Genomic DNA, 23,753 nt, shown 5'->3' with positions numbered 1-23,753 from the left:
GAACAAGGTCAAGGGCTCCTCAGCGGGGCCCAGCTGAAGCCACTGAGACGATCTCACACAGGCAAAGGGCCTGGTTATTCCTGAAGCACAGTGAGTCCCAACTTGCAGCCTTTCCCACCCCATGACCCCTGCGTGTCCACAGACCATTCCACCACCACTTCCCAACCTTCTTCAGACTGACTTCAAGTCCGTTCACTGCTCAGAAACCTAGCCTTGACCTCAGCAATATGTCTGTGAAATCATGGGTTCAGTGTACTGTTTTTTTTCTAATAAATACTCAAATAAATGCATAGTCAAATAAAAAAATACCCGTCCGTGAACCCATCTGGGAAGCACTGCAGCTTTGGGAAAGTGGGGGTGATGGGTATGAGACAGAGACCCAGAGACAAGCAGCGGGAGCGGGGAGGATGTGGTCTCCAGGTGCCAGGCTGGGCATCACCCCTGCTTAGAATCCTGTCAGATCTGCTTTACCCTGAACTCCATGGAGGGTGGGGAGAGGGGCAGCAGAGTAGCTCAGGGGACAGGGGGTTGTGAGGGGAGGGGGCGGTACAACCTCCTGGAATGGCCGTGGCTCAGGGTCCACCTGGGGGATAAAAGGCAATAAGTAACCAGCCACTAACTGCCTGAGCCCAGGAGCCCCAGGGGCAGCCCGACCAGCACAGACCAGGCGGGTTCCCTTGACCTCCAAGCATCTCATCTGCTTAATGCCTCCACCTTTCCTCTCCCTCCTGCAGCCTTGCTGCCCTCAGCCTCCTTGGGGCAAAGCCACCCCTGCCCAGCCTTGGAGCCGCCCTTCCCCCCACCCCTGCCCTAAAAAAATACGACTACTCACCCCTGGTTTTTCTAAAGAAAGACACCTAACTGGTTGACTAAGAGAGTTTGTGTGCTCTGGGGCATCTACAAAAGACTGTCACAACAACTAGACGGTCAGGAACAAGACAGACACCCCAACACGTGGACGGGTGGGATCTTAGCAGCGTTTCTTCTTTAAAGGAAAAAAATGCACCCTGAATTCCACCTCTTCTTCTGGGCCTGTCTCCCCCGCCACGGGGCCGTCGGAGGCCTGAGAGCCCTCTCCAAGCTACTCTCAGCCCAGGGGAGACGCCAGAAATCACGGCTGCCAACGCCCCGGCAGGACCTTCTGCCCTGGAGTGGGTCTGGCCTGGGTCCCAAACATCAGGCGAAAGCCCCGTCTGGGTCCGGACCCGCACTCCCCAACTTTAGCACTTTCTGGAAGTCATAAGCTCTCGGTAGAAAAAATAAATATATATATATGTCTGTCTCTATGTATATGCATATGTATACACGAATATGCACGGGCAGGACCACGCTGAGCCCATCTGAGCCTCGGCAACCTGGACCCTGCTCGTCCCCCAGCCCCGGCGGCTCGGCGCGGCGCCCAGGTCGCGGACGAAGTATTGCTGTCTGCCCCTGGCTCCTGAGGTAAAGAAGGTGAGACGGGGCGGGCGGGCGGCGGCCCTCATCTCCTCCCCTGGCTCGCGGCGTCCCCGGGCTGTGGCTCCCCGGGCGGCGGCTGCGGCTCGGGCGCCCAGGAGCCTCGGGCAGCGGCCGGATCGGCCTGGCACGGCGGGTCCTTGCGGCCATCGGAGGCCCAGGAAGGGCTGCGGGCCAGGCCTCGGGGCCGGGCGGCGGCGTGGGGGCGGCCGGGGCCGGCGGCCAGGCTGCTGGTACTGCTGAACCTGCGCGCGGGCGGGAGACCGGGCGGCGGGGGCAGCGGCCCGAAGAGGGAGGTGAGCGAAAGGCTGCTGAGCGTCTCCGAGTGCTCGCTGCCCGCGCCCCCGCCACCCCCGCCGGCCCGGCCGCCCGCGCCCTCCTCGTCCGACGGGTCCATGGAGTCGTGCTGGGTGCAGCCCGGGCTGGTGGAGCCCCCGCTGCTGTGGCTGCGCTGATGCGCCCGCAGCCCGCTCAGGCTGAACGGGCCCCGGCCCCGCAGGCTCGGGCGATGGCTGGCGGCTGGCGATGGGCCGGCGCGGAGCCCAGGGGAGGGCGCGGTCGGCCCCAGGGCGCGCCGCGGGCTGTCACTCAGGGTCAGGCTGTCCTCCAGCGTGGTCTGCAGGCTGCCCGCCGAGCTGCTGCGGCTGCCCTCCAGCGACGTGTTGCTCCCCGTGGCCTGCGGGGAGGTCACAGGGGATGGGGGGCCGCCCGGTGCCCCCCAGCCTGCCCTCCCGGTGAAACGCGGGCACGCCCAGCCCTCTTTCCAAGCCCTCGGGAACTCCCTCGGCTCACACGTGGCATCCCAGGCTTCCCCTTCGCCCTACCACCACCTGTCTGAGCTCCTGGGTGGCCCTCCGACCCGGCCCCCTGCCCCACCCCACTCCCCGACCCTCGGGGGACAGTCGGCGTCATCCTTCTCGGACCCCATAAGACGCTGGCCCCCGGCGGGAGGCGTAGGCTCCGGCTCACCGCGGGTAAAAGCCCTTGGGCCCCACCCCACCCCTCTGGGACCCCACTTCCCACCACCCTCCCCTCACCGGGATCCTCCAGGCCCCACCCCACTGCCCTACCCCGACCCGCACCTCTGCTCTGGTTGCTGCCTGGAAAGTTCTTCCCGGCTGATACCCACCCGCTTCACCCCTCAGAGCCTTCCCAGCCCCTCGGCGCCCCCGCTCCCCGCACAGCCCCCTTCCCTGTGCAGCGTTCTCCCTGGCCCGTATCACTACCAAACAGACTGTACTTTCCATGCATTTCTTTTGGTGTATCTTCTCTCCTCCCGCATCCCTACAATGCACTAAACACTAAACTGTAAACCCCAGGAGGCAGGAATTCTATCATCGTGCCGCCTGCTGTAGCCTGCAAGCCTAGCACACAGCCAGGCGCGCAGCTGGGGTCAGCAGTCACCAAGCGAGCAAACGACTGCCTTCCGGGGCCCTGGGCCCCACCCTCCCTCTGCCCTCCCTCCGCCGAAGGGTGGCTCTCCCGGAGACCTGGTCCCTTCCCCCAGCACCCGCCCACAGAAGAGGGACGTCAAGTCCGCAGACCCTTCTGCTCTGCGCTCTGGGCCCTGTGGGTGCCCAGGTGGTGGCCCTGGCCAATCCAATACAGGTGGCCCTGCAGACCAAGACCTGTCATCGCCCAGACCTACCCCCCACCTCCATTCCTAGTAATCACACCCCAACCCACTCAGAGCTCCACCACCCACTGCAAAGCCTCCCAACGCCCCCTCCTCCCCATCCCCTCAAGCTAGACCCCACGACCTTCCTTCAGGGCCCCCCACCCCCGCGTCCGGGCCCGCCCCACACTCTTCTGTCCCCACATGCCCTGGGACCCGGCTCTGCCCATTTTGTCAGCCTCTAGGGCCACCTCCTCCCTCAAGTCTCGGCACTACCCCCTCACTTTCCCAAGTGCCCCCAGCACTGCCATGCCCCGTGCCTTTGGCTGGGCCCATCCTCTCCTCCTCCGCCTTGGACTTAAGGGCCCCCCTCAGATGTCCCCTGACAAGAGAGCTCTCAGAACTGGGAGGTGCCATACCTGGTGACGGAGGGTGCAGTTGACGCTCGGCAACCGCAGGGACGCCCAGGAGCCCTGCAGGGCAATCTTGGGGAGTGTCCTGGCACCAGCGGCCTTTTCCTGTACTTTCTGGCTGGCGGCCACAGCAGGGTGGAAGAACTCGGCTGGCATGGGCAGGAGTGGGCTGGAGGCATCCGGGGAGAAGGGGCTCGGGGGCGCTGCTGGGGAGGGAGAAGAGGGAGCTGGGGAGCAGGCTCAGGCCCCTGAGGGGGGTTGGCAGGAAAGGGCCACCTAACAAACTGGCTGTGAGACCGTGGGCTCCCTCTCTGAGCCTCAGTGTCCCCTTTGTGAAAGCAAGAGAGGAACACCGAGCCTGCCCGTGTGAGTCCTGGGAGGGTGGACACTAGGCAAAGGCACAGTTTCTGGAGCCAAGCAGACCCAGGCTCAAGGACCCCTGGGTTCCTTCCTCAGTGAAATGGGGACCAGCTGCCCACCTTGAGGAGTGGAGAGAAGGCTATAAGAGCAAGAGGCAGCTGTGGAGCTCCCAGCCCCGTGCAGAGCAGTGCTCACTGTGACAGTCACCCCCCCAGGTCCTGACACCCAGGAGGTCTGGCCAGGCCTGGGGGCCCCCCTAGGACAGCAGGCAGGATGGCAGAGCAGACAGAGTGCTGGGGATGGAGAGGGGCAAGGAGAGGGTGAGGGGGAAATGAGAGCTGGGGCCGGTCTTGGGGGGGCAACCTCTGTCCACAGTCCCCTCAGTGCCTTCCAGGATGAAGATGGAAGCCTGAATGTCCCCAGGTAGGGGGATTCCTAATCTATGTCTTATTATTTAAGAAAAATGCTAATGAATGGTTAGGTAAAGAAGATAGGATTTTGTTGGATCAGAACGGCTCTTGGGTCCTGTGCCCCAACTTTTGGTTCAGGAAATCTGGGGTCTTGGCCCCTCAGCCATCATGTCCAGTCCAGAGGCCGTCAGCTTTAGGGAAGGTCCTCGGAAGTCACTCCACCCCCAGCTCCTGGAAAGCACTCAAGGCCAGGCCTCCCAGAATAGTACTTGGGGTAAGCTCAGGGTCTGGGGGCCCCTCTTCTGCTGAGCTCACCCCTCTGGCCCCTTCCCCAGCCAGTGCTGTGAAGCCAGATCCCATCACCCTCCAAGGGGACTGGAGGTGAAGGTAAGTCCGTGATGGACCAGTCAACTGAGTCCTCCATCTTCCCGCCCAGAGCCCAGCCACAAGCCCAAAGCGCAAACAGGATGCTGAGGGCAGGGCTTTGTATGAAAGGGCTGTTGAGGACAACAGGCTTTCTGTTGTTCAGCATCACCTTGTGTGACGATCTGTGGGATAAACACCTCTCGAATTCAGCTCTAGAAAAACCCTTCAATAATTAGGCAGCTTTCATTCTGCTTGATGAGCTGTGTATGCCAACGTGTTTCCTCTTTCACCACAGCTCCTAGGACACTCAGCATGAATCTTCCACTAGCCTAGACTTCTGGTATAATTATGATCTCATTTCTCTGTATTGGTTGGCTCCTGATCTTCTGTCATTGTTCTATCAGGCCTGAGATTCCTATCTTTTATTATCAGTTATCCATCTGGTTCTTTCTGGACTCAATGTAATAGTCTAGGCAAAAAATACCAAGGAAAAAACTCAGCCCGCCCCCTCTGAAGCCAACACCTGAGATCAGGGCTGTGGGGAGCTGACGGGGCTCCCACCCCTCACCTTGGCTGCTCTCGTGTTTCAGCCAGGACCGGACGGGGTTGAATGGGATCGACTCCATCTCACACAGGAAGTTCTCCGGACCCGACGAGACGGCCGTGTTGGATAAGGGGAAGAAGCATTCACCCAGGTCCCCTACCTGCATCGGCTCAGGCGGGTCCGGCTCACCCTACAGGAAAAGGGAGGTGAAAGGGGCAGGATGGTGGAGGGAGGAAAGCCTGCCACAGCTGCTTTCATGCCCCTGCTCTTCAGCCCTTTGCTTGGTCGCTCTCACTGCCTGGGATGGCCTTCTCGCCTCCGCCACCTGGCCAGCAATCATCATCTTCCAAATCCTGGGTGAAAGGGCCCCGCCTCCAGGAAGCCCTCTCTGATGTCCCAGGCAGATAGCACTCACTCCCCTCATGACTCTGAGATCCTTGAGGGTCTTCCTTGTCTCTGTAGCCAAGTGCCTAGTTCAGACCCTGGACAGTAAAAAAGCCAAGTCTAGGCGGGTGAAGGCACCAGAAGATTGGCCAAGCGGCTGCAGGGCCTCCCTGTGAGCATGACCCTGGGCAGGTCCCTTCCTGTGGCTGAGTCTCTGTTCTCACAGCCATAAACGAGAGAGTAACCCCTTCTTCTGGGGCCTGGCACCCAGAAGCTGCCAGCCTTCCTTCCTGGCACTCCCTGGGCCCTAACCCTTCTCAACCCTGCAGCCCAAGGCAACCTCTGCACAGTTAGCTACTCAAAAGCTGCCCCAATGTCCCCTCCAAGGCAGATGAGTCCCCTATGAACTGTTCTTTGAGTCCTAATAAAACAGCACCCAACTAAGCCCAACGAGGCCCTAGAAACTGTGTACCCCAACATCCTGTGTGGAAAACAGTGCAGGGATGCAGGAGATACAGGAAGGGGCTGGGGATGGGTGGTAGGAGCTGTCAGCTGTCTGGGAGGGGACAGGGGGGCAGGGAGGGGCTGGGAAGATCCACTCCCCCCATCCCAGCCTTCCTGGAGCTGATGGAGGACAGCCCTGGGGGGCAGTGGTGCCAAACCCAGGTTGCCCCAGGAGTCAGGGGTCAACGGGACCGAGGGTCTCTTAGGGCAGGGCCACTGCACCCCAACCTCAGGCCAGGGGCTCCCTCTCTCATCCCCAAGCTGGGGCAAGAACGACTTGGCCTTGAAGTCACAAGCCAGGTGGCAGACCTCCCCTGCCCGAGTCTGCAGGATCAACATAGTGGCCCTTCCAGCCCTCCTGGCCTCCTCAGACTGACCACCTCTAGGGCAGAGGTTGGGGACCAGCCCCAGGGCTGGCTTCCCTGCTCTGCCTTGCCCGGCTGTGTGACAGGACAAGCTAGCTCACTTCTCAGAGCTCTCATGTCCTCACATGTGAAATGGAGCCACATTATCCCTGCCGCACAGAGCTGGGGAATGGACGCACTGAGTGCAAGTAAAGTCTGGCACACAGTAGGTGCTTGCACCTGTTTCAACTCTTCAGCCTTAAGGCCCCCTTGTAAGTTTGGACCGCCAGGGACACCTCCCATTAAATGGATCAAAAACATCCAAGGCTACAGTGAGTGGCCAAGGTCACTTGGATGCTGTGATTGGAGCCCTGGCTGGCCTCGTTGCTGTGTGACTTCAGGTAAATCACTCCGCCTCTCTGTTCCCAGCCCTCATCTGATCAACAGGAGATGAGGGCCCAGCACACAGTGGGTGCCACTTAAATGGTGAGCCAGGAAGGAGCAGTGTTCTGGCACAGCAGGCAGAGGCCAGGCTCAAGGACAGATCCGCCTGCCCAGGAGCCCACCGGGCGCTCACCTTGCTGTCTCTGGGGCCGGGTGGGCAGGCTGCGGGGTCCTCCAGACTGAGGTCATCGCCAAGCAGGATGGACGAGGACCTGTCTGAGTTCAGGGAGAAGGCCTCTGTCTCGGCCAGCTGCACCTGCAGGGAGAGGCGGCAGCGTCGGGTCACCCCTGGGGCTGGGATGGGGCAGTCTGGTCCTCCAGAAAGATGCAGGGCAGTGGTCAGAGAGGGCCAGAGATCTGAGCACGGACAGCATGTCCACCCTGTGCAGGGACCCAGCCTGGGCAGGGGCTGGGAGATGACAGGAGGGTGTCACAGCCAGCAGAGTGCCAGGCCTGGGCTGGGCTGGAGGGCAGGTGAGCTGCCGTGAGCTGTGATCCAAAGCTGGTCTGCTTGCCCTCAGGCCAAGTGCCACTAGAGCCTGGCTGGGTCTAACTCACCCGTGGCCCTGTGCAGGCTACCCGCACGTGCAGAGGTGTTTGCAAGCCCGGAGGACCCTGGGGAATTTGAAGCCACTTCAGGTTAGGGGGGTTCCCAGGGGAGGAGCTCAGGGCCCCACTAGGGAGAGGGCCCGCCTGAGCCTGCACAAGACAGGCCCAAGGCCACTGGACGCCCTGGGATGCCCATCCGGGAAACTCCACCTGGAGCTTGTCACAGAAAAGGCAAACTGCACCAGAGGTGACACACGGGCTTTCTGCTGGCCCCAGGAGCCCACCACCAAGGTGGGCCCTTTCTGAGCACCCACTGTGTACAGACACAGAGAGGGGCCTCGCAGCTCCTGAGGCCACGCCCCAGGCCTGCACTGAGCCGACGGACAGGCCAGCCCGGGCTCGGGGAGGCAGGTCTGCCACAGCCCCCGGGCAGCATCGGCCAAGTCGGCCCAGCCAGGCCTCTGCCCAGAGCCGCTCTCCCCTCCGGCTGGCCCCCCAACCCGAGGCCCCAGCTCCCTCGGGGGCTGCCACTACCTCCTGCTGGTCGTGGTGACACTTCTCGCAGCCGGCCGGCGAGGAGTAGTGGTGGAAGATGGAGCCGGACAGGTTGTCGATGATGGTCAGCTCCCCCTCCAAGGAGTCCTTGATGATTAAAGAGACGCTGTCCAGCCACAGGTTCTCCTAGGCGGACGGGGACGGGGTGGGGACAGGCGGGATTATCGGCCGGGTCGGGACGGCGGGGTGGGTGGGCACAGCTGCCCTCCTGGTTCTCTGCTCGTGGCCTGGGCCCGACCCCTCATCACAGGGTCACCCCTTCCGTGGAGCTGAGTGGGGCCCGAAACGACAGAGCTTTCTGCCCGAGGCCCCCGGCCCAGCTGCCCTCCCAGCCCTCGGCGACCCCGCTGCCCTCTCCGGGCCCCGCCCACCTGGGCTGGCGAATAGCAGTTTCGAATCAGGTGGCCCTCGGCGTCGCCCGCGCTACCCGCCCCTCCTGGCCCACGGCCAGGCATGTGTGCCCCCGGGGAGCCGGCGGGTGGCTGCGGGCCGGGGCCCAGGCCGTGGGCCATCTCCAGCTCGAGCTCGGCGTCCATCTCAGCGTCCTCCTGGGCCTCCTTGTTGCTGTCGTCCAGGTGCTTCATGAGCACGGCGACCACCACGTTGATGAGCACGAACTGGGCCGTGAGCACGAAGCTGACGAAGTACAGCGGCGACACGAACTGCAGGCTGCTCAGGCAGCTGCGCTCGTCATGGGTGCAGTCTCGCAGTGTGTCCTGCACCCGGCGGGGCGGGGAGGCAGTGGTGAGGCCCAGGGGGCCTCCAGCCACAGGCCTCATCTCTGTCCTCACGAGCCCCTCCCCACCCAGTCCAGGCCAGACTGCAGGCCAGAGCCGAGGAGCCTGCACTGGGTGATGGGCAGTGAGGCAAACGCCGAGGGTGTGGCACCCGGAGGAGAGGTGCCCGGAGCCCCTGGCCCTGGCCATGGGCCCCCAGGACCCTCTGGCCCTGGGCGGAGTCCTGTCCCCTAGAATCTGAGCACTGACCCCAGAGCAGCACTTAGGGGCGGACAGAGACCCTAGCCTCATCTCCACCTCACTGTGTTTCAGGGTCCTGGGCAGGTCCCTCTGCTTCTCTGTGCCCTGCACCCCACTCCCGTGTGTGACGGGGCGCTGGGCAGGCAGAGGGCCCAGGAGCCCTGGCTGTCAGGACCCGGAACCCAGCCCAACTCTCCCTCCCCAGCCCACCCAGGTGTACCTTCATGATCCCGTTCCAGTTGTCCCCAGTGGAGACCTGGAAGAGTGTGAGGAAGGCCATGCCGAAGTTCTCGAAGGTGGCGTGCCGGCTCATGCCCTCACATGGGTTCTCGTCATTGCAGACTGGAAGGAGAGTGGGGTCAGCCCGGGCCGCCCTGCACTGCTCTCAGCCTCATCTCAGAATCCCCACGACAACCTCAGAGGTGCGTGCGGACTGTGCCCAGCCCACAGATGGAGAAACTGAGGCTCGAGGAGGTGGCACACAAGCTGGGACTCAAATTCCGGTGAGCCTGGCTCCTCCCTCCACCCAGGTATCAGTTCCCGAGAGAGACGATGGGGTGGGTAAGGGCCAATGCCCAAGGGAGCCCCACTTTCTGGAGCCAGCCCTGTGCAGGACTGGGCTGGATGTGGGCTGTGTTGCCCTTGGTCTGTGCCCCAGCCACTCTGCCCGCTGGGGCGGCACTGGCTCTGGACGGGCACCAGCAGGTGGATCCGGAAGGGGCATCCCTGAGAGGCCAGACAGTTCGGGGGCCCCAAGTCGGCGGTCCACTGCACAGGCCTGGGTGTGCCTCTGGACCCAGGCTAGCGTCTCTCAAAAGCTCCTATTCACACTGGGAGGGGCATGTGGATGGCTGAGGGTCGCCCATCCATCCCCCCCCGCCAGGCCTGCTCTGGGGGCATCTCCCCAGTACAAAGACCTTGACAGGACAGTCTGGTAGGGGAGCGTGTCTCAGGCCTCCCCACCCTGCCGAGGCCCTCCACCAGACCTGTTCCACGAACCCCCCAACCCCAGGCCTGCTTCAGGCGTCACTCACCCAGCTTCCCGAAGAGCTCCACTCCCAGGGCAGCGTAGATGAAGAAGAGCAGCATGAAGAGGAGGCCCAGGTTGCCCACCTGTGGGGACAGCAGGTGGGACTGGGCAGGGCCTGGGGAGGTGGCGGGTGGCAGGCTCCAGGCAAAGGACCAGCCTGAGGGTCGGGGCAGCTGTAACATTTCACCAGGCTGTGTGTCCGTGTCTGCCACCCCTGCACGACCTCCTGGAGGGCAGGCCAGGTCCGGCACAGAGCACAGGACAATAATAAAACACATGTGGAGCCTTTGCTGTGAGAGGCCCAGTTTCAAGCACTCCACATTCATTACTGCACACAGGGATCTATGAACTCTCTTTTACCCGCATTCTTCAGGTGAAGAAACAGATGTACTGAGAGGTGAAGTACTTGCCCAGGGCCACATCGCTAATAAGTGGTAAGACTGGGATCAAGCCCAGCAGGCTGGCCCCAGGGTCCATGCACACAGTCGCTACACCTGTGTGTGGTTAGTACCATCCCACAGATGAATGGAGAGAGAGAGGAAAGGAAGGTGCAGCAATAATGCCACCTCCTCCACGAAGCCTGCCTGGATTCCTTCAGGCAGACCAGGATGCAGTCTGACAGTATGAGAGTAACTGGTGTGTCCCTGTCACTGTCTCTGTCAGTCTGGGAAGTCCTTGAGAGCAGAGACATGGCTGGATTAATTAATTCAGATCTGCTTCCTCAGGCCAGCATGGGCCCCAGCCACAGAGCGGAGTGAACATAGAAATCATGCAAGACTGGGGGCCCCAGAAGCCTCCTGCAAACGCAGCCACCCCCATCCCACAGCTCCTGTGGGAGAAAAACATCGCAGATTCCAAACCTATTTCAAATCTATCCATAGTCCAGAGACTGCCTTTAACTCGTGTTATGGATGAGATAAGGTTCAAAAGTGTTCCTGCCCTAGAAATGAAGTATCTCCAAGAACCCTCAGAAGAGTTGCATGAGTAGAATCCGAGGATGTTTGCATTAATTGCTGAAAAATAAACCATGTTAATCACAGACTCCTGATGCTTCTCTGCTGCAGACAAGGGTTTCCTTCTAATCTGTGCTACAATCACACCAACAGTGTCTGACTAATTAAATGATTCTCATTCATTAATGAAACAAGCAGTCATTGAGTACTTCTGAGGCCAGATGTGAGGCCCCGACTGCCGGAAGAAATCCGGCAGGGCCTGAGCCTCAGCGCAGCTTCCCACCCTTTGCGGGCCCAGGTCAGCGTTTCTTCAACCCCACCTTTCCTACCAGCTCCCCCTCTTCCCTGCCCTCAGCATCTCCGAGTCTGCACGGCTACAGCAGCCTCCTCAAAGGCCTCCCTCCCTCTCCAGCCTCTCCCTCAATCCATTCTCCTCACGGTCACCAGAGCAACCTTCTTAAAGGCAGCTCTGCTTGAGGTCTCCCTTATCCAGACCCTCCCGTGGCTCTCACTGCCCACAGGACAAAGCCCAGGTTTGCTGTCTTGACATCTAAGGCCTGTGTGATCCAGCCCTGCGGACCCCCTCCCAGCCTGATTTTCCACCCCGACTCCAACCACACAGAAAACAGACCCCATTTGCATATTCTGTTTCCTCTGCAAGGAAGACCCTCTCTCTGTCTTTGCCTGTTAAATGCCTCCTCCCCACCCCTCAATACCCAGATCATGGGTCACCTCCTCTGAGAAGCCTTCCCTGATGCCTCCTCCCTCTGAGTGCCTGAGGCAAAGCCTGGAAGGACGGGGCTGAAGTTTCATTTTCATATCACTTTACATAGAACTGAGGAAACGTCCAGGGTCAGCTAGTAGATGGTGAGGGGTAAGCCCCTCACCCCAATACCACATGGTTCTTGGCACACGCATCTCTTAAAGTATAATTACTGTCATGTGTCTCCTACTCGAGGCTGGGACCTCCTAGGCATCTGCATGTGCCCTATGCCAACTCAGTGCTGGCCTGGGAGCCACCCTAGGATGCCCAGGGGTCAGAACAAGGGGAAAAGGGTAGGGGAAGGGGCAAGGAGGCCAGACAGGCTGGGGGTACACACTTGCCACCCCCATTTCCATCCTTAGCAGACTCTTACCTGGCACTTCCTATGATCCAGGTACCGTTTGGTGCTTTATAAGCTTTAACTATTTTATTTTTTTATTATTTATTTATTTATTTATTTATTTATTTGCGGTACGCGGGCCTCCCACTGTTGCGGCCCCTCCCATTGCGGAGCACAGGCTCTGGACACGCAGGCTCAGCGACCATGGCTCACGGGCCCAGCCGCTCCACAGCATGTGGGATCCTCCCGGACCAGGGCACGAACCCGTGTCCCCTGCATCGGCAGGTGGACTCTCAACCACTGCGCCACCAGGGAAGCCCCAGCTATAACTATTTTAAACCTCACAACACCCCTTTGAGGTAAGCGCTGATATCACCCCCCATTTCACAGGCCAGAAAACCAAGGCACGAGAGATTGAGTCACACACCCAGGCTCTCACCGGGGATGAGGCTTTGACCACAGGTCAAAAGGGCTTGAGTCTGGGCTCCAACCCACTTCCTGTCTACACCCCAACCCCCCAGCCCAGCACTCACCCCCGCTCTCCCATGAGACAAATTCCTCTGAAGGGATTTCACGTTAGGAAAGACCACAGCTCTCTGAATGAAGGCCCTTGCTTTCCACCCAGACCTGCTGTAAGCCGTGTCACTTTCCCTTTGCAGCTAAGCTGCTGGGAAGCTCACACCAAACTCAAGAACGGAACTCATTAACATCCCTAGCCCAGGTTCCTGAGAGAATTAGCTTTGCTTTCACCTGCCCTGGGCTGTTAATCTTTTATCTTCATTTTTATCATGCTGTATCCGTGTCTTTTTCTTTAATAAGACACTTAAAGTTCCTTAAGACTAGGTGAGTCATAATGAATAAGTGAATGTATATGAGGCTCACCTCCGAGTGAGGTGAGACCACACTGAGGGGAGGGAGAAGGGGCGCCACCAGTAGTCAGGACAGTCGGGGAGGGAGAGCCTGGGACTGCAGAATTCCGAGGAGGATGAAAGATGCACCCTCTGTGGCCCTGACCCATCTCCCTTCCGCTCACCAATGTGGGGGGCTTTCCTAACTTCCCAGGGTTCTCACCCAGGTCAAGGATTGATGCTGTCCCCTCCTAGAATGTCATATCTGTCACCTCTCCATCCACATCACCACCTCTCCTACCAAGCCACCTTACAAGGTCAAGCTCAAAGTGCCCTGACGCCTTCCCTGATTCCCCAGTGTGAGGGCCTCTCCCCACACCGCCCTGAGGCCTCTGTCTTCCCCACCAGGCTGGTGACTCCTGAGGGCAGAACATGGGTGCTCAGCGGCAGCCCCAGGTCCAGTACACAGCAGGCGTGGGCAAGCGCTTGGCGAATCATGGAGAAAGAAGCAGAGGGGACCCCGCCCATCTCTCACAGCCCCTGGCTCACATTTGCTTCTCTGGAGGTGGGACTCTGCCCTGGCTCCGGGCAGGTCTGGAGAGAAGGGAAGTCAGGGCCCATGCCCCCCAGGGCCCCAGAGAGGGGCCAAAGGAGCAGCTCTTACCTGCGGCAGAGCTTGCACCACGGTGTCCAGCAGGGCCCGCATCCCCGTGGCCATCTTCAGCAGCTTCAGCACTGTGGGTGACACCCAGCCCGGCCCACTCAGCTCGGGCCAGTGGGGACAGGCGTGTGCACGTATGTGCTCGTGTGTGAATGCAAGAGAGTGAGAAAGTGGAGGAGCGTGAAATCAAGGATGACAGCTCTGCGATGCCGCACTACAAGCACGTGGGTTCAGCTGAACAGGGCGGGGGGGGGCGTGGGTGGGTGCACAAAAACATGTGTGCCCAAGGTTGGGGCGTTGGTGTAAAAAACTCCAAGAGAAGGGGGACAGGCACAGTGGGAATGGAGGGACATTAGGTGTGTGAGTGAGTGCGTAATTCACCGCGATGAGGCCACAATGACCGACGCGTGAGTGGCCTTGGGGTCTCTCCCTTTCCCTCTGGCTGGAGAGGGCCCCAGTGTTACTGCTGAGTTTCTCCACCGGCCCCCTCACCACTTCAGAATCTGGGGGCAACAGGCAGGGCCGGTGGAAGGGTGAGCATTGAGGCAGGAGGTTTTTGAAAGAAGTGTGAGGACAGCCTTGAGGAGAAAGGGAGGCTTCTGGGAGAAGAAAGAGGATTTCAAGGACAGCGCGTCCCAGGCAGTGTTAGAGAAATGCTGGTGAGGACCCAGTGTCTTCCCAGGTGCACTGGGTTCCTTTCAACCCAACCTGAGACTGGACCGCAAGGATCAGGGTGTTATATGGAGGGGGCATGCGGGGTGCAGTACAGAGCTGTCGGGACAAGGGTGCATGTGTGCCCACGGGACGGTGGGTTGAGTGTGTATCAGGTATGGGCTCCTCCTGGCTCCTGTTCCCCCTGCTCAGCAGGAGGCCCATGCTGCCCCGCAGCCCTCCCCCACCTGTCCCCACCCGGTGCCCCGCCCGTCCCTAACCCCGGGCAATGCGCAGGACCCGCATGATGCGGATGATGGTGGGGTTGATGGGCAGTGCCGCGTTGATCTCGATCTCCTCCAGCGTGATGCCCATGACCGACAGCAGCACGATGGCCAGGTCCAGCTGGTTCCACCTTCGCGGCCAGGCAGAGGAGGGCAGGAGTGAGAAGCAGGGTGAGAGGCACTCGAGGGTAGATACGCCCCAGCTGGGAGGAACTTCCCAGCTCTCCACCCTCCTGCCATGGCCCAAGGGGATCCCTAACAGCCCCTCCAGACCCCCATGGTTCCAGCTCCTTCTCTGCCCCCCACAGCCTCTGATCCCTCAAGCAAGAGGCTGACCAGGCTAAATGAACATCTCTGGCCTCTGCAGGGAAACAGGAATGGGCTCTGACTCCTAGGTCTGAATCTTGAGCCAGATGCTCCCCCTGTGTGGCCTTGGGCTAGTCCATCAACCTCTCTGAGCCCAATGTGTTCCCTCTGAAAAGAAGGACTAGCATGAGGTATGCCCTGCTCTGCCTGTGGGGTATGGAAGACCCACAAAAGATGAGCTGAGGAGGGTTTGGCAGAATGCCCTGCACCCATCAGGGCTGTAGGCAGCACACACCTGGGGTCCCTGGCCATCAGTGCCCAGACACTTATTGGTTCCCCTCCTCCAGCTGCTCCAGGCTTCCCCAGAGGTCAGGACTGCTTCCCCATCCTGCAGCCCACTCTCTGCTGCCCCAGCCCAGCTGCTCACCGGTCCTTGAAGAAGCGCCTCAGACCAAATGCCACCAGCTTCAGCACAGCCTCCAGCACAAAGACAGTGGTGAACATGTAGTTGCAGTACTTGAGGGCTGTCTCCAGAGACTGCAGGGGCAGCAAAGAGAAGCATGATCCAGGCCCCATGACCTGTCCCCCACCTTATTCCAGCCAGAAAATCTCTGCCTTTTAAGGGGAAAATTTACTCCATTCACATTTAATGCAATGATTTACATATCTACTTTCATGCTTTCCACCTTACTTAATGTGTACGATTTACTTTACATTGCTCTTTTCTTTTCCTTATTTCTGCTGGCTTGGTCCAATTGCCACTCTATGGAGGCAGTATGGGGTAATGGTTAAGGGTTGTGCTTAAGAACCAGATTGCCTAGATTTGAATCCAGACTCAGCACTTACTCCTTATTCACTGTGTAACCTTGGCAAGTCACTTGACCTCTCTGGGACTTAGTTTTCTGATCTATGAATTGGGGATGATAATAGCACCCACCTCAGAAAGTTGCTATAAAAATTAAATGAGGCAATAGCCCAAGACCGGACAGAATAAATACTTGGTAAATGTGAACTGTTATTATTCCATTTCTTCATGTTAATTTAGAAGATCTACAGTTACTGTTCCATTCCACCAGTGGTTGCCTTCTTTTTCCCTGCACTCATAATATTCCTCTCCTACCATTTAAAATAAGATACTAATTCCTCATCTGGAGGCTCTGCTCTCCCCTCCTTCCCGCACTCCGCTAAGTCTTTAAGAAGACTTGCCCCTACATAACCCTCATGTGTCCCTCATGCACACTGCCTGCAACTAGCTGGGAACTGGTCACCTCTCCTACCGCAGTGTTTGCCCCCAGTGGTCCTGCCCCTCCCCCAGGCTCCATATGCCCCGTAGTGGTGGAGCAAGCTGGCAGACCTTGAATGCAAATCAAAGTTCCAGTCCTGCCCCCACCACTCTGGCTGAGTAACTTGCGCATATTTTACCTCTCTGAGCCTGGGTTTCCTCACCTACAAAAGCCTCCCCCAGACACACCTTAGGATTGCTGTGAGGATTAGAGTTAATATCTGCAGTGTGCCCTGCAGAGTCACACTGAACATACCGCAGCTACTGTCACCCATGTTCAAGGCTGGGTCCAAATGTCATCCCTCCTACCCTCACCCCCGCCCCACCCCGCTCACCAGGACCGAGTGAACTTTCCCTCTCACTCATCTGTCCTACCAGGCCCTGCGCCTCCTGAGCGTAGGACCCCCAGTGGGGACGGTTCAGACCCTGCCCCACCCCATCCCTGGGGTGGGGTCTTGCTGAGGACCCAACCCCACCACGTGACCTCGGGCCAGAGGCCAAGCCAGGCTCACCGTGGGCTGATTGTAATGCTCCAGGGACATGGTGACCACATTGAGGCAGATGATGAAGGTGATAAAGATGTCCAGGTAGTGGCTGGTGCACATGGAATGGATGAGCAGCCGCGTGGGACAGTAGGTGGCATAGTAGGGCAGCCGCTGGGCCTCTGCAGGGGGGGTGGGGCGGCAGGGGCGAGAGCGGCACAGACCACAGAGGGTCGGGGCCAAGGTGGAGGTAGAGCACACGGAGCGAGAGGTGGAGGGGAGGGAGGAAGCAAGGGGGAGAGGTGCCAGTCCACCCCAGGCCCTGGGAATCAGAGTTAGGTCTCTTCCCGAGCCAGGGCGCCTTGAAGGAAAGGGGTAGGACGTGAGGGAAGGTGGCAAAGAGGGCACTGAGTCTCCCCATCGTGCCCATGTGTGGGGTCCGGTCTGCTGGGGGCAGGACAGGGATCCCGTGGCTCGGGGCGGGGCATCAAGGCTCTGCCCTTGCCCTCTTCCTGGACTGAGCTGCCAGGGTCTCATTCAGGTGGGCAGTGGGGTCACCATCAGACTCCGGGTGGACACCGAGAGGAGTCAGGTCACCTGGACAGGTGGATACTGGGGGAAGGGCAAGGCCAGGGGCCTGGGGGCCATATTCTTTGTTCCCTTCTGGCTCCAAAGGCCCAGTGGGTGGGGTCACGCCCCGGCCTCGGCCCCTGAGCCCCACCCCCCGCATCACCCGCTCACTCTGGCGTTTCTTCTCCAGGCGCCGCAGCCGCTTCTCCTCGCGCCGTCGCGCCTCCTCGGCCTCCTGGTGCTGCCGGCACTTGTGGAAGTTCTCCACCACGACGCCCACGAACATGTTGAGCACGAAGAAGCTGACGATGAGCAGGAAGGAGATGAAGTAGAGCAGCATCCAGGGGTTGTGGTTGGGCACGGGCTGCGGGGACCAGACGGGGCTGAGGGAGGCCGGTCGGGCACCGGGCGGGGGGGCCCACTGTGCGGGCCGTGCCCCACCTCGCCGAGCCTCCGTGCAGTGGGGACACCGGCAGCAGCCTCCTGGGCAACTGGGAGATTTGAAGGAGGCAGAGGTAGGAAGTGCCCACCCTGCCTGGCACAAGTATGGCGCTCAGCAAAGAGAGCCCTCCCCTTCCCGCCATCTGTCTTCTTCCTCTCACCCACCATCTATCCATCCCCCATCCACTTATTCACCCGTCCACTGATCGTCCACCCATTTATCCACCCACCCACCTCTCCATCCATACACTCATTCCTCCATCTACCCATCCATCCACTCAGCATCCGTCCATTTATCCAACCATTCATCTATCTAGAAACAAGGCAGGAAACAAAGCAGCCAGCAGAGGAGAGAGCACAACCCTGATGGAGTCTGTGTGTGTGTGTGTGTGTGTGTGTGTGTGTGTGTTGGTAGGGGTGACAGGCAGGAGGGTACAGACTAAGAAGTGGAGGAGGATGTCTCCACGTGCTCTATTCCCCCCACATCCCCAAGCCCCACCTCTACCTCCAGCTCTAGAGTCTATGGGGTGAGGCCCAAGAGGCCAAGAGCCCGAGCCTGCTTACAGGCCTAGGCGCTACCCCCAGCCCCGATTCCTTCACTGAGTGGGCCCTGTCATGACCAACAGCATCTCCCTGCTCCTTCTCCCATGGCCCCCACAGCCATGACACTGCCAACCCTGGTCAGCCACGTGTCTTGCCTAAAGTCCCAGCCTAGCCCCAGAGGGGATCCCCACTCTCAGGGGGATCTTGGGAGTGAGGGCTCAGGCCTCCTCTCGGGCCCAGCCTCCTCCCTGACCCCTTTCACCCTCCCACTCCTAAATCCATCCTCACCCAGCAGCCCCGGGAAGCTCCCGCAAGCTCACCTCGCTCTAACCCCTTCGCTGACACGCACTGCCCTCAGCTACGCTCCACCCCCGGCAGTGTGTGCAGGTCTTCCCGACCTTCCCACCCTGCTTCCCCGCGCCAGCCGCCTCCTCCCACACACTCAGTCCTCACACATGGGCTCTGCAGCCCTCCTGGCGGGGCCAGCTCGCAGCGCTCGCCCTGCACAGAGCGGATTTGTTGAGGCAGACAGAGCAGTGACTCACACCAGCCAGGGAGCGGCCCTCGTGGGGCAGGGTGCAGGCCAGGACGAGGCGGGGCGGGCTGTAGCTGACAGTGGGAAACACCAGCTTCAGACCCTGGGGCCCCAAAGACACCGTGTCCCTCCCCCACTGCCCGGGCCGGACCTGGCCCAGCCACTCCCACCTGCTGGTCCACAGCGACGGCGTCCAGTCCATTGTACATAATGTTCACCCAGCCGTCCTTGGAGGCCAGCACAAAGAGGGACATCAGGGCCTGGAACACGGGAGGAAAGGGTACAGGGGCAATGGGCGCGGGCAGTTCAAGCTGCACCTGCCCCCTCCATAGCTGTGGGAGGCAGAGGGACGAAGAGGCCTTCCCCAAGTCCAGGGCAGAGCTGTATCCTCAACCAACAAACCTTTTCTGAGGATGCACTGTGGGCCTGCCATATGCCCTGCAGGCACTGCTGCAAGAGAATGAGACTGGACCGGGAGTCCTGGGCTCCAGTCTCAGCTCTGAAATTAACTGCACAAGAAAATTCATGAGGTCTTTTCCTCTCACCCATGGAATGGCACTAACACTTCAGTGACTGCCTGCCATGCTGGCCGGGAGGGTCAGCTGAGACTTTAAACTGGAAGGTTCCTGACAAACATGTGGGGCCCTGCCACCATCACTCCAAGCTTGCCTCTGGCACCTGAAAACAGGAGCTCGTGAGAGAAGTCAGGACCAGCCCAAGCTCTGCCACTCACTGGCTGTGTGACTTAATGTCTCTGGGCCCCAGCTTCTTTGCCTGTAAATGGCAATAATTGCCCCAGCTAACAGATTTTAGAAACAGAGGTGATCCCCAGGAGACAGCCAGCCAAGGCTCCTATATAGACGGCAGGCTAGGATAGGTCTCCTGCCCTGAACCGGCCCCTCCTTCCTGCCCACCCAGGGCACAGACCCATCCTCTTCCCTTCCAGGCAGGAATGGTGCTGAGGGCTGCCCAGAAAGGGCTCAGGCCCAGGAGGAGGGCAGGGCAGGGGGCAAAGAGGGAGCCCTCCCTGCCAGGGAGGCACACGAAGCCCTCACACACCAAGGGGCAAATGTCCCCGTGAGCCCCTGCATCACAGAGGCCTGAAGTACAGACAGCCTGAGACCTTGGAATCACAGACCTGCTATCACTGTCCCTATTTACAGATGAGGACACTGAAGCACAGAGAGGGTCAATACTGGCCTGAGGACACACTGCTGATAAATGGCCCAACAAGGAATCCAAGGTTTCAGGCCATGCTGTAACCTCCCACATGGCTCTGCAGGCTGAGAACACCCTACTCAGGGGTCCCAGGGCATCAGCCTGGCATCAAGCATGCCCAGAACTGGAAAGAGCTGGGGATGCTCCATAGCAGCCAGGCGTGGGCCTGGCGCTGAGGTCAGGGAGTCAGGAGCAAGATCATAAAGGGTCCCCAGTGGCTTTCCCTCAGCTTCCTGGAACATCTCTTTTAAAACATTGTCTTGGGACTTCCGTGGCAGTCCAGTGGTTAAGACTCCACGTTTCCAATTCAGGGGGCGCGGGTTTGATCCTTGGTCGGGGAACTAAGATCCCACATACTGCGTGGTGCGGCCAAATGAATAATTAAAACTTAGAACAAAATAAAAAATTTTTTAATTAAAAAAATAAAAGATTGTCTTACCAACCACTGAGTTGTTAAGAACTTGAGAATGTACTACTTCTGGAGAATCTGGAGGGGCAGGGTAACTGGGACCCAGTTCCTGACCCCATTTCCCGGCCACTCACTGCCCCTCTGAGGCCCCACAGCTCCTTTCCCAGGGGGCCCGGGGAGTGGAATCCCTGGTCATGGGGATGAGCGCTTCAGTGGATACAGTTGGACGGTCCTCAGCAGAGAGGCCCGGGCCCTGGGCCACCCAGAGTTGGATCCTTGCTCCCTTCCTGTGTGAACTGGGGAAGGCACTCTCAGGCTGGTCATACCAAGTCACCTAGGTGGGCCCTCAAGAAACAGGAGCAGTTTGTGGGTGGAGGGAGCTCTTTGGAGGCAGCCAGCTGGGGGCTATCATCTGGGACACTACCCAGATGGCCGAGCCTGGAAGGCCCCCAGGAGAGGGGACCAAGGGCAAAGCAGGAACTGGGCAGGGGCCTGCCTGCCAGCTAGAGTAGGGACCAGAGGAGATGGGTGATGGGAGAAGAAACCCACCCTGGGCCAGGAGCTTGATACACTTTAATCTCTGCCACAGCCTGTATGGTGGCCTGTAACATTCCCATTTTACCAACAGGGAAACTGAGGCTCAGAGAGGCCACACCTACAGTAAGTGGCAGAGCCAGGATTCACACCTGGTCTGGCTGACTCCAAAAATGCCTGTCAGGGCCCCCCCGGGTAGGGGGTGGGGGCCAGGAACCAATGTCCACTAAAGCACTTCCTAAATGCCAGGCACCTGCTGGACACTCTGTATTCACCATCCCTAAGCCTCACGCTACCTGTGAAGTGAGTTCTACCCCTACCCATCCTGCAGAAAAGGAAATCAAGGCTTGCAAAGCAGAAGCCCTGGCAGGGGAGGACTGGAGCCTGGTCTGTAATCCCAGGGCTCTCGGCACCAAAGAGCTGTCACCCCACCCACCGGGGATGGGTCAGGTCAAGAGCAGAAGGAGGCACTCACCTGGCCCAGATTGTCGAAGTTGTACTTGTGGTGGACCCAGCGGTAGTTGGCGGCCACGCAGTCAGAGCGGTTGGTGATGTTGCGGGTGTCTATGCCCAGACAGTGGTAGAACTTGCCCTTGAAGAGCTGGGGGTAGGGACACGGGTCACAGGGTTAATGACCATCTTGCCAGTGCTCCCAGGGGGTGGGGGGGGGAGTGCAAATCAGAAGAGGGCCCCGCCCCTCGGGGTCACTTCCTCCTTGTACAGCCTGAGCCAACCACTCTATCCCACCGTCTCTCCAAGTCCCCCAGCATGAAGCGGGGCTGCTCGCATCCCATCTCACAAGTAAGGAAACTGAGGCCCAGGGGTGTTACGCAATTTTCCCAAAGTCATTTGAGGTTTAAGAAGTAGCAGAGGGCTTCCCTGGTGGCGCAGTGGTTGAGAGTCCGCCTGCCGATGCAGGGGACACGGGTTCGTGCCCCGGTCCGGGAAGATCCCAAGTGCCGCGGAGCGGCTGGGCCCGTGAGCCATGGCCGCTGAGCCTGTGCGTCTGGAGCCTGTGCTCCGCAACAGGAGCGGCCACAACAGTGAGAGGCCCGCGTACCACCAAAAAAAAAAAAAAAAAAAAGAAGTAGCAGAGCCAAGCTTCACACCCTGGTCTGTCTGATTCTTAGCTCTTCCACAGACCCAAGAGATCAGACACCAGTACCCACACTGGGGATTCGGGCAGTGACTCCACGTGAGAAAGTTGCCTGTACATCCCTGAGAGACAGAGAGAAGTAAAGGGACCCACTCTAGGGACCCAAGCCCTCTCCATGTCAACTGCCTGGAAGGGGCAAGGCCACTGTCCACACAGGGTCCACACCAAGCCCGTTCTGCCCAGGAGGCCATGCTGTGAATCTCTCAGCAACCCCAAAGGACACCTGTGCATGGGGTTCCTCCAAACCTGCAGCCCCAAACACAGGATCAGGTGGGGAGCCTGGGGGCCTCAACACAGGGTTCAGACCCTCAAGAAATAGGGTCTCAGCAGCAGCTCAGACCGCAGAAGGCCCAGGTCATTCTGGCCACCCCCCAACACACACTCTGTGATCTGCCCCACTACTTGCTGTCCAGCCCTGAGGCCTCATTCTATTCCTGGGCTGGACCCCAACCCCAAATCTGAGTCAGCTCAAGGCCCTGCCTGGGTCAGAGACCCTCCATGACCCCTACCCCAGAGAAGCCAAGCCCCAACTCCTTAGCTGCCATTCCAGGTCTCTCCCCACTTGGCCCGGCTCATCTCTCCATGCCAGCTGTAGCCCCGGGGCTCTCTCTCCACACGTACCCTGCTTGGTCCCGCCTCCCCACACGTCGTTGCCCATCTGCCCCTGACACACCTTCCCCCCGCCATGACCTGCCCAAACCTCCTGTCTTTCAAGGCCCAGTGCCAAGGCCACCTCCTTCAGGCGTTTTCCCCACTGTCCCCAGCCCACCCCTGTGCTCCCATTTACCCAGCCTGCCTTGCAGTCAGCCATTTGGGCCGTGTCTGTCTCCCTCCCTGGAATGGGAGCTAACTGCTGGCAGGGACCATGGCTGCTCCACCAGGGCCACCTGGCACAAGGTCTGGAGAGTTGGGCAGGAGTGTGGAGCCTCTTCCCCGACTACAGAGCCCACCCCACCCCCTGCCCAGCCTGGGTGCCCCTCACCTGCACCCCCAGGATGCCGAAGATGATGAAGAAGGCACAGCAGATGAGGACGATGTTGCCGATGGGCTTGAGGGAGGAGATGAGTGTCTCCACCACCAGCTTCAGGCCAGGTGCCCGGCTGATGACACTGCAGGCAAGAAGGGGTCAAGGGTACCATTAGCCGTCAGCCAGGCCTGCAGACAACCCCTACTTGGCCCAGAGTCACCAGAGCAGAGGCTCCCAGGCTCCAGATCTATATGAACAGCAAGGCACTGTGCTTTCACCCCAACCCCTTGGGATCCACACCACATCACGCCCAGAGATGGCAGTGAGCCACCAAGGACACACAGGGAGTGGGTAGCAGCCCTGGGGGCCACCTTCAGCCCTCGCCTTCCAGCACCTGCTCCAGGCTCCTCCCCCAGGAGCAGGGCCCACAGGTGTGACCCTGGCCCTGCTCAGCTGGGCACACGCTATGGAGGACTGAGTGGGTGTGGATGGCCGGAGTGAGGGGTCCACTTAGACCCTGGGGGCTTCCTTGGACAGTGCAGGGTTCCCCCATCCTCGGATGCGAGGGTCCTCACCGCAGGGGTCGTAGGGTGCGCAGCAGCCTCAGGACCCGGAGGACCCCCAGGATCTTGGCTCCCCCGGCTGAGGCCAGGGACACCACAATGTCGATGATTGACACGAAGACAAGGAAGCCATCCAGCACATTCCAGCTGCTGCGCAGGTACGCCTGCTCACCGAAGTACAGGCCCAGCGAGACCACCTGGGGGAGGGGCGATGGGCGGGGTCAGCCAGACTCCTCGAGAGGGTGGAGCGAGATCAGCTGGGCAAGGGGCGGAGTCAGGTAGGTGTGGGAGAGCCGG

General features: G+C 59.8%; 1 protein-coding gene across 1 annotated transcript in view; it reads right to left on the bottom strand.

The window, feature by feature from the left end:
• Window positions 1-1,480: 1,480 nt before the first annotated feature.
• The window catches only part of CACNA1I (calcium voltage-gated channel subunit alpha1 I), a gene marked incomplete at both ends in the record, with an annotated part of 105,688 nt that continues 83,415 nt past the window's right edge, over window positions 1,481-23,753 (bottom strand). The window contains 17 exons of the mRNA XM_079715035.1: window positions 1,481-2,131; window positions 3,490-3,686; window positions 5,188-5,353; window positions 6,973-7,095; window positions 7,923-8,069; window positions 8,315-8,659; window positions 9,141-9,262; window positions 9,955-10,033; window positions 13,519-13,589; window positions 14,448-14,581; window positions 15,184-15,293; window positions 16,551-16,702; window positions 17,262-17,454; window positions 18,780-18,869; window positions 21,246-21,371; window positions 22,909-23,035; window positions 23,469-23,653. Of these exons, the coding sequence (XP_079571161.1) occupies window positions 1,481-2,131; window positions 3,490-3,686; window positions 5,188-5,353; window positions 6,973-7,095; window positions 7,923-8,069; window positions 8,315-8,659; window positions 9,141-9,262; window positions 9,955-10,033; window positions 13,519-13,589; window positions 14,448-14,581; window positions 15,184-15,293; window positions 16,551-16,702; window positions 17,262-17,454; window positions 18,780-18,869; window positions 21,246-21,371; window positions 22,909-23,035; window positions 23,469-23,653 (3,018 nt within the window). The remainder of the gene's footprint in view (window positions 2,132-3,489; window positions 3,687-5,187; window positions 5,354-6,972; window positions 7,096-7,922; window positions 8,070-8,314; window positions 8,660-9,140; window positions 9,263-9,954; window positions 10,034-13,518; window positions 13,590-14,447; window positions 14,582-15,183; window positions 15,294-16,550; window positions 16,703-17,261; window positions 17,455-18,779; window positions 18,870-21,245; window positions 21,372-22,908; window positions 23,036-23,468; window positions 23,654-23,753) is intronic.

This window comes from Hyperoodon ampullatus (assembly GCF_949752795.1).
Source record: "Hyperoodon ampullatus genome assembly, chromosome: 11".
NCBI classification, from domain to species: domain Eukaryota; kingdom Metazoa; phylum Chordata; class Mammalia; order Artiodactyla; family Ziphiidae; genus Hyperoodon; species Hyperoodon ampullatus.
The sequence above is the reverse complement of the archived record's forward strand: the minus strand, read 5'-3'. Positions and strand labels throughout refer to the sequence as shown.